The sequence below is a fragment of the Setaria italica genome, chromosome IX (assembly GCF_000263155.2).
Source record: "Setaria italica strain Yugu1 chromosome IX, Setaria_italica_v2.0, whole genome shotgun sequence".
In the NCBI taxonomy this organism is placed as follows: domain Eukaryota; kingdom Viridiplantae; phylum Streptophyta; class Magnoliopsida; order Poales; family Poaceae; genus Setaria; species Setaria italica.
In genome coordinates this window covers 16822483-16832481 of record NC_028458.1, presented here as the reverse complement: position 1 = coordinate 16832481, position 9999 = coordinate 16822483, and the positions used below count along the sequence as shown (strand labels likewise).

General features: G+C 43.0%; 1 protein-coding gene across 2 annotated transcripts; it reads right to left on the bottom strand.

Annotated features, from left to right (window-relative positions):
* Window positions 1–447: 447 nt before the first annotated feature.
* Window positions 448–8380, bottom strand: LOC101769599 (non-lysosomal glucosylceramidase). 2 transcript variants are annotated; one of them, XM_004982831.4, is made up of 18 exons: window positions 7791–8380; window positions 7550–7660; window positions 7384–7440; window positions 7213–7289; window positions 7016–7115; window positions 6736–6809; window positions 6272–6372; window positions 5938–6041; window positions 5508–5561; window positions 5087–5142; window positions 4965–5003; window positions 4725–4866; window positions 4397–4581; window positions 3835–3902; window positions 3476–3548; window positions 3038–3099; window positions 1542–2826; window positions 448–1212 (listed from the first exon to the last, which is right to left on the bottom strand). In XM_004982831.4, exons 1-18 carry the CDS (start codon window positions 7869–7871, stop codon window positions 954–956), a joined length of 2928 nt encoding a protein of 975 aa, XP_004982888.1. In that variant the 5' UTR covers window positions 7872–8380; the 3' UTR covers window positions 448–953. The 2 variants fall into 2 exon arrangements, with proteins under 2 accessions (XP_004982888.1, XP_022678759.1); XM_022823024.1 differs by lacking the exons at window positions 7213–7289; window positions 7384–7440; window positions 7550–7660; window positions 7791–8380 and having other exon boundaries at window positions 916–1212; window positions 6736–6823.
* Between the last annotated feature and the right edge of the window lie 1619 nt (window positions 8381–9999).

Genomic DNA, 9999 nt, shown 5'->3' with positions numbered 1-9999 from the left:
AACTACTGATAGAGAAGGTAAAAATATGAAAAAGTAACTACTGATAGAGCAGTTAACCTGCCGGCTTCGGTTCAAAAAAAAATTAACTACTAATTAGCTTATCCAACGGAGGAGTATCATATTTGCTTCTTTAAACAGATGTGATATCCGCCATGTACTGACTTTTCCTTGAAATGAAGCAGTAAGGAACGACTTTCAGAAACCAACCATATGTTCAGTTCAATAGCTAGACTGCACCGGAAATAGCAACAATCCCTTCCAGAGAAAAACGAAAACAACAACAATCTATGATCCTATCGAGAACAATGACACGCATCGACGTCAAGAACGTATACACAAAAGAATGTAATGTCTCAGCAGCCAACTGAAACCCAGAAATGTGCAATGTCCAAATGTAACTCTTCACAAATTCAAATCAAACCCCCGTTGTGCACGCAGGCGCAGCGATAGACAACTCTCATTTTCTTAACTGATTGATGCCTGATAAATACAACAGGCATCAATTCTTCTAGTACACATATCGATCACATCAGCCAGGACACATTTGCAGTGTTGAGTTCGTAGCACCACATGATTACAATACAAAGAATCGCCATGTTCTTTACTTTTCTTCATGTGAACTGCTTCGTGCTCCATTAGTTAACAGAGCCATACTTCTCTATATGCACAGTGTTTCCCTACAACAGCTACACTACACCGGGCAGCTCAGATATTGGTTACATCGGCACCGCGAAATTTTCGAAGTGAAAAAACAAAGATTATATGATTAACACTTTGCTGTACAATTATACAACAAAACTCATTCGAGCTGCTGAGTTTTGTGGTGGTTTGAATATGCCCTCAGATTCAAGAAAAGAACTCCTGAACCCCACTGGACCTTGGAAGGGGGGCAAGGAGAAACCAAAAAGCTGAAAAGATTGTAAGTTGCTCAGCAGTTGCATGTTACCTTTGTATCAGCATTCACAGTGAAAGGCAGAGCTAGGGAAACATCTATTGTCAGGTGCTATTTTTCTAATGCTTATCTCGCTAATTGCTCGAACCATGTGAGGGGATATATGTATCCGGTCCATTAGATTAACTTTTGGGGCCTCAAGGATTGCCTTTGGAGGAGATAATGCATATTGGATTGCCCAAATGGCAAGAGGCCGCATGTATACGAGCGACCGATAATGCCCATCTGTGGTCCATCCTTCTGGTGTCTGGAACCAATACCTGCAGCACCGTAGAGAAACATGTCATATATAATTGTCACGTTGATGAACAGGACTCAAGAAATGAACAAACACTACCACAATTCCATTTGGATAGCAACTATTCAGCATGCATTGCTTGTAGAAAATAACAGTTAAACTGGCCTAGACAGATTCAGGAATAATGACATTAAATAATCAACACTAGAAACATCTTATTCCATTTTTTTCATGGAATATAACAGGAAGCTACGAAAAAGAGAAGATAGGAATTGCATTGCTAAGTTAATGTGAAAAACTGCATCACTGCAAAATCTGAAATTACTCAGTAAAGTGCGAGACAGTGCATACCCATATCCTTCTTCAGACCATCCAGCAGTAAAAATTCCTTCAGCGGTGGTAAAACCTTGATGCTCCATTCCATGGAGCAGCATATTTGCAGCAACAGCATATGTAACACCAGTCCAGATTTCACGAGATTGCATGCACGTCTCATCCACCTTTCCCTTTGGAGTCATACCATTAACAGCTCCCATCCGTCCTCCTTTAACCTTCATTACATTGAATTCAAATATTTTCTGCAGAGCAGTTCTTATCTTGTGCTCATCAAAAAGCGGGGGCAAGCCTGATGAGGCAGTGTACCACTGGCCTGCCAGCTGATCAGCCTGGATGGATTTGCTGTTGCTACTTGTGCCGCTGTCATAATTGAAATATGATCCATTCCATAACTTTGCCTCATATACTGCTTTGGCTTTTATGAACTTGAGCTTGTACTTTTCAGCGTAGTGCCGATCCCCAAGACGATGTGCCATTGTAGCAGCAGCTTGCAGTGCAGCAAGCCAGAGACCACCACAGTAAGCACTGATTCCATGAACAGTCCACGCATCATAGGTTTGATCGGGAAATCCATCATTCTCAATGAGGCCATCGCTATCACGATCGAATTGATCCATATAGTCCATAGCAGCACAGACTGCAGGCCAGACATCTCTGCCAAATTGCATATCACCTGTGGCAGCAAAGTCTCTGTATATCTGGAGCACAAATTTGGGGTTCAGATCTTTCCATTTGCTTGTATCATGTATGTTATATGCATTCATTTCATGCCACGGATCATGTGTTCCAAGGTCATGAGGAACAGCACCTTTAGCTTTCCGGATTCCTGATGTACCATCAGCCAAAAATTTGACTTTACGCCGATCTTCATATAAAACAGCATTGGCAAAATCACGTTGGATACTCAGCTCAATTTTTGGGAATAAATCAAGGAGAGCAAAAGATGCATAGAAATGCACATCATATGTATTCCACATGATGTACTCCACTCCTTCTAAATACAAGAACTTGCCAACATTTTCAGGGCCATCCTTGGAAATCAAGTAAGGAATTGGCTCTTCCGACTTGAGTCCTCCATTGGTTTGTTCTTGCATTTGTGACCCATGAATTGCTGCGAATTTCGATACACTACGCTCGTCATCATTAGTCATGTGACCACTATCAGGGACTTGCTCCGCTGTCAGGTTGACATGGCTATCTTTAACAGACTCTGTCTTGGTGTCTTTACTACCCCTTTTTGAGGACTTCTGTTGATTCGAACCAGGGTTTGCTTTATCATCGATTGCTGGGGGTTGACCATCTACATGACCAGTAGGAAAAGCATAAGGTTCCTCCCATGCAAAAGGAAAAGGGAAGTACATGTTCTAAGCTAACAGAAACTCTGGTGATGGCAACTTCAGCTGGCAGAACAAAACTAATTGTAGCAAAAGTAAGAGAAACAATCCCCAAGACATTCAGGTAATCAGATTGATCTGAGAAAGAAAACCATAAGAAAGTTGGATACATCATACCTGTCCAAACTGTCCCCCCAGCTACCAGAAAGTACAGCTCATTAAAAAGAGTGAACTTATACCTGCAAGCATTTTGACAACCAGACATTCTAAAGTCAGATTTTATTTTCTCGAGAGGAAGATGATATGTTGACAAGCATATTCCTTGAATGGTGAAACCAGAAAAGTTAAAATTTTGCAAAATTCATGGAAACTATCCTGAATGAATTGAATTGTTTCCTTTAGTTATAAACTGGGGTTAAGGTGGACATGTGCATATGCTGAAATCCTTAAGAGTTTATTTATGATCATTTCTGACTTTTACTCAAGGCCACATGTGGATAACTATTCCTAGTCATCTGTCAACTTTCCATATCTGGACCATGTCAGCAACCATTACTAAATTTGAGAGCAGCAACAATAACCGTATAGGAACGAGAGAGAGATAAGAGTATATACCATTCTGGAAGTCTTTCATCCTTGAGTATAGGATTTTGCCACTTCTCAATTTTTTCTTCCCAAAGTTTATATTCTGCAAAAACAAGGAAAATAAATCAGTATGGACCAATGGTGCACATTTCACGTTAACATCATTACAATCTTATTGTTGATGTATCACTGTATTTGGAGGGCAAATTCTACATCCAATATCAAAAACCTGGTGTTTATCACAACATGTGGAAGTGTTTTTTGTAACAGCAAACATTATAGCACATGAAATCAGTTTCTGCATCTTACAGTTACATAGGTAAAAGATTTTGAGGGCTTCAATAGGTAAAATATCGAGAGGGCTAGAAACTAACAAAAGAAAAACATACTTGTTAAGGCATCATGTGCCAAATTAACAGCTGATCTCTCAGAAGTTCCATAAAATTGGGTGTACCTCCTGCAAAATGAGATCACATTTATGAATTATACCATCACAGCTAGAATGCACTGCAAGGCACATTAACTCCTTGTTCATACTCCTTGTTCAGATTAATTAATTATTTCACTTATCAAGCACTGCTGATCTCAAATAATTCCTACTTAATTACTTCACATGTCAAGCCCTATTGATTCAAAATACCTAACTAATGACTTCACTTGCCAAGCATACTGAACTCAAAATATTCTATTTGTGCAAAGCCCACAGAAGGCTGAGACAAAGAAATTACTGTACTGGAGAGGCCTATTCCAATATGCTAAGTACTTGAGCTTCATTTCATGTCATGTGTTTACTATGATAAATAACTAAGAATAAAGAGCCGCAATATTGCTCCAATGAGATGTTATATGTGTTGGATTTGCATTGGTACAAGTCTAGTAGAGTAGCTGGGTAAATATGTATACACAACCAAAAGGTGTAGTCTATTTTGACAAAGACAAGGGGGCACTAACCTGTTATAAGTGCATCCCTTCTGGAACTTTACTTTAGGTGAGGACCAAGCCAGAGCAAACACAACTGTACATCTACCATGTGGCTCTACCCAAGTTGAGGCTGAGACAGCTGCACAGAGTTTCTGTCCTGGAGAAGAAGGCATACTGGAACCGGCACTAAAATTTTCCCGATTGAAGTGGCCATCCTAAAGGATAGCGTGGATAAAAAAAAATCAATATGAGAGCATGATGAGAAAGAACTGCCATAATTAAATGAGTTAAGTCATAAACAACTGATATGAAAAATCATCCAAACAAAATGTTTAAAGGAGGAGGTAGAAGTAGTTACCTGTACCATGGTATTCCACATTTCCTTTGCTGAAACATGGTTTTCTCCAGAAAGGCCAAACACTGGCAAGACTGTCACGTTTACATTCTGAGTTTCGCAGGCAGCAACAGCAAAAGTGACTGGTGGATTATCCTTAGCTGTTCTGCAATATATACCAGCTTGTCAGCCTGTATAACATATAATTTAAAAGATCCACTAGTTAGATATCATCAATTCAAAGAAGACACAGTTGAAACTTGCTTGTGATGCAGAAGCACTCCTGATACTCCATCTTCCGCACTGCCCATATCACAAGACCAAACTATGAGTATGAGCAGTCCAAAAACTGAACAGATATAAGTTATACATACAGATCTACTTACATGAAGGGTTCATTGTAGTGGCCTCCAGAATTATGTGAAAAACCTCCAATAGAGTTCTGTAATTAAGAAAATATCGCTCAAGTAAACTCTGAATCAATAATAATTTTATGTACAGCAAAATTTGACTTATGCAATACTTTAGACCTAGATAGTTTCTAATATCTTTTTGTAATGGAAGTTATAATAATAAACTATCTAGCAAAAATCGATATCAAACTTAGAAAAATAACTACGTGAATAAAGTAATGGCAATCATGAACGTCAACCTCAAGAATAGATCGTAAGGGTGACAATCCCTAATGTGAACTGAGATTTCAGTACTGGGTAAAAGGTTGAAATTCATGGCAGTACAGCAGATGATGCAAACCAAAAAAATGCAAATATAGTACAAAAACTAAATAACTTTTGGATGTGTACTTACCGCCCATGTCATTAACAGGCTTACTTTTGCACGGTCTTTCCCAGTGTTCACTAGCTATAATGATCAACCAAGTAGAAAGGTTGTCAGTTAACTTGTTGGATCAAAAAGACAATTTCATATGAAAAACAGATAGCGGAACCAATTGGCATATATACTATCATTGAACCATTCATTTCTTCATGAACAATTAGCATCTTCAAAGCAACTATTCTTTCTTATATGAGTACTTCTGAAATATTTAAACACATTTTATACTAAAAATGATACTTCAGTGGTTTACAGACTGGCCATATGTAGACAATGGAAACATCTCGCATGAAGATGCCAGAGTAGGCTTTTCTGATGTCCTTGCTAGGAAACAGGAAGGTACAAAACTAAAACCTACAACAATTTCCAGCTTAGTGTTAAAAGAACTTTGTTAGGCACTTACCGTGTACACAAACACAGCTGCTGGAAGGCTGCTATCCTTATAATCATGAGGAATGAATGGTGATATTTGGCGACATGAGATTTTAAGGTCTGGATCTGGTTCACCTGCATCAATAAAGAACTTAATGATTCTCCAGTTCAAATAATGTCCTAATTGAGGCAAAAAGGGGTCAAAGTCACTCTGCTATTAACACATAGCTAGCTTATAGAACTACAATGCCCTCATAAAGAATCAAAGGTCACATGGTAGATAGAATTTCAAAAATAATACATAGAATTCCTTGTGTAGACCTGAAAATTTAAGTGATGTACCAAACAGATCTGCAATGGCATACCATCATAAACGGTCCATGCCCGAGGGAACAATGCATGATAGGTCGAGTGTTGACCGCTCAAGTTCCAGTCCCATGAAGAAATTCCGGAGTCGCTGTTTTTCCTGAACATAAAACATCAGATAAAGGTCCTTCTGCAGAAGAAACAACATAAAGGATACAATATCTGATATAGGATGAAGTTGTTCTGTCTAGCCAGATTCAAAAAGGAAAATATGGGAAAAGAGAAACAGGCCAAATTGGAAAGAATAGACGCAGGACAGAAGGTACACAGTAGATTAGCTGGAAAGTTGTTTGTGGATGCAATTGTATCATCATTAATAGACTTCTGGCTGTTTAAACCCCCCAAAACGAAGGTAACTTACAAATACGCTTGCTTGAGCAGATGTTTGTGTAAGGCGTAGATTTTAACATGATACTCTGTGCATAGGATAGCGAAGAGCACATAAAACAGATTTATGACTTACTTTAAACCTTCATGATGTCCAGGGGCCAACACTGATGAGTATTTCTTATTCCCTCCATCTCGAGATACGAATATCTGGAAGAGCATGCCTTGTTGTGAACAAAAGGGAATAATAATTGCCAGAGTCAAAAAGATGTTTGTTTATGTGATACTTGAGCATCTATGGCACTCAAAAATGGACATGTCTTCATACATAATAAGACTCCAGCAAGCATTGCACATATGTCTCATACATCAATCTGAAGTCACCAAGTAACAGCAAGATAAGATTGAAGCATTACCGAGAACTGGTTCTCCATGACCGGCGAACTCTCGCACAGACCAGGTATGATGTGCCAATTCTTGAACTCTCCCCTGAAACCTCTCGAAATGCTACCACTCCTGCAACAACAATCTACTGATATCAAGGCAAATTCCTCCATAATGCATTAACATATGAAGTTCAGCGAAGCAGAGGCATAAGCACAGTGGTACACACCCCATCCCACCAAGTGGCAAACCCTGTGAAGCTGACGGCCTACAGCGCTCTTTTGTGAATGGATCGATCGGAGCTTTCTGCAAGCATACAAACAGAATCCATCCTGTCAGCACACAACCTTTCGATCCATTCATGTTTAACGAAATCATGCTCAGGACTGGCTGATGTTACCCTTCCATGCGATGCCTCCTCCCGTACATAGGACCAGAGTCTCAGGCCAAGGCTCATCTGAAATTGTCACATCGCAGGAGCCAAACTTAGCAGCTAGCAACAATCTACAACTTGGAAACTCGTGAAACACAGAACGCAGGGAAACAAATCCATGTGGCATCCGTACCATCCTCATTGCCTCCATGAAGGTGACGCTGAACTCCTTGAGCAGGTTCGCGTGGCTGTTGAGCTTCCGCCGCCACGCCTGCTCCGGCGGCGCCCCGCCATCGAAATCCAACTGCAACCAGGAATCCAACGGACCCCAGGCGTCACATCAGACCACCCGCAGAAACAACACGAAACGGGAAACAAACAAAACAGCCCGCCGCGATCGAGGCGCGCGCGCGGGAGCGAGAACCCGGGCTCACCAGCTGCAGCGCGGTCCGGCCGACGTACTCCTCCGCCGGCCACGAGTTCTTCCGGCAGTGGAAGATGTGGCCGCTCACCATCTCGCCCGCTGCTCCTCCAAATGCCACCTACCGATCCTCACCTCCGCCCTCCCCCACGCGATCCTGCCCACGCCAGCCGCCGCCGATCGGAGGCGCGCGCCCCCCACGCTCCAACCAATCCAGAAGATCCGCGGGCGGGACACGCCCTCACGCGCCGCTCACCCGGCAGCGCTGCTCCTCATCGCCCCGCGCCTCCGCGGATCGACTCGTCGGGCCCCCCTCGGGGATCGACTGGCCGGCGCTGCGTGCGGCCGCGGGAGCGACGGTAGGCTCGCGCCGGCCGGATTGGACGACCGAATCCAACCGCCCTCCTCTCCCCCTCCCCGTCGTCTCCTTTTTCTCCGCGGGCGCGTGCGTGCTCGCTGGCGCGCCCGCGCTGGTGCGGTGCGGTGTGGAGTCGTTCTCGGCGAGCGGAGAAGGTGCGAGGAAGGAAGACGACGGAGCACTGCGCAGCCCTGCGCTTCTGGAAGAGGAGTAGAAGAAAGTGGCTACCGCCTACGGGCCCGCGCGTGCGTACTAGTAGTAGTAGTAGTACCCTCGGGGCCGTTGGGTGGCGGTGCCTGCCGATTCGGGGCTTGAGGCGGGCGGGTTTACTGCTTTTTCTTCGTTTTTGACGGTTGTTTGTGTGGTTTCGGCGTCGGAATCCGTTGAGCCCAGGTGGAGTTTGATTGGGAGCGGATGGATGGATGGATGGATGGATGGATGGACGGGATGGAGGGATGGGTCCGTCGAAAGTTATCCAGAAACCGAATCGTACCGCACCCATGACCAGACCTGCCGATGATTTTGGGTGGGGGCAGCGACCCGCAATGTTTGAGTCGCGGAGATAGTACTATGCTGGAATCGGTGCTGAATGCTACGCGTACGGGGCGACGGATCGGAATCGATTCGCCTTTTGTTTGGGAGGACAAATGGAACAATCGGTGTGGTGCGGCGTGCGAATCGTGGTCGCTTTGGATCGATTTTGTGGTGCGGAGTCGCCTTGATCGGGCATGTTTAACCAACTGGTGTGGAGAATGGAGATGCCCGAGATCTGGTGGCAAATATCTCTCCGGGAAAAGAGAGGTTTCGTTGATTATTCAGACAAATTGCGGGGTTTTTTATTCTGTTCCTTTAAGAGCAACTCCAAGAGTATCCTAAAAAATTCTTCCCAAAAACTATGTATTGGGGGTTCTTCCAAAAAAAATTTCCCCCAAAAACATATTAGTCCACAGCAGATCGCTAATAAATAGCCCCCAATATTGCAAACACAGGCCACGTCATCATATTGGGCCCATCGGAAGGGACGCGCGGGCGTGCGGGAATCAGGATTGGGGGAGGAACGCCAACGCTAAAATATACGCGGTGGCAGGCTGTTTTTTAGCGTCGCTAAAAAATTAGGGAAGGTTTAGGTGGATTGTTGGAGTTCATTTTTTCTCTCTTTTTTCCTAAAAAAGGTATTGGGGTAAGATTAGCAGCCTCTTGGAGTTGCTCTAAGCCAGATTGACGCAACCAGACTGCAACTTACGGGTTTAATCTTGGCCATTCGTGTAAAGGCAAGCGTTAGATTAATCAAGTGGACCTAAAACAAAGACGAATCCTAGTACATGTTTTCACTCTTCACTAAACTTAGCGAAGGGAACAAAGGATCGAACACGTACGAAAAGTAGAAGCTGCTGCCAAAGCAAAGAGCGTCAAGAGGCAAGCTCCAACGGACGGTACCGATCAGCTGAACGAGCATGCTCGTAAGTCTGAAACTGGAGCAGGGAGTACAGCGTTCGCACGGTCATCGTCATGATTATGCGCAACTTTGAACGTTGACGGTGCTGCTGCTTCGGATTATTTATTCCAGCATTTCGTTATCAGCCCTGTCTTTTTAAAAAATAAAAAAGCGCATAAAGCAAAGTCAACTAAAGTGATGTTCAACATGTCCGAAATAATCTTTGCTTACAGTAACAGCGTCGGGTACGGTTCATGATGACGACTGGACGACAGCACCGATCGATTTGGTAAGGGGTTGTTTGGATTCTTGACTTAAAGTTTAATTCTTGTCACATCGAATCTTCATATACTAATTAGAAGAATTAAATATGATCTAATCATATAACTAATTATACAGATGGAAGCTAATTCGCAAGACGAATCTATT

Coding starts and splice junctions, on each gene's coding strand:
- LOC101769599 (XM_004982831.4), bottom strand. CDS start 7,871: ATGGTGAGCGGCCACATCTTCCACTGCCGGAAGAACTCGTGGCCGGCG. Junction 7,661..7,790: donor GCCGGACCGCGCTGCAGCTG/GTGAGCCCGGGT, acceptor TCCTGGTTGCAG/TTGGATTTCGATGGCGGGGC. Junction 5,004..5,086: donor CACTACAATGAACCCTTCAT/GTAAGTAGATCT, acceptor TGATATGGGCAG/TGCGGAAGATGGAGTATCAG.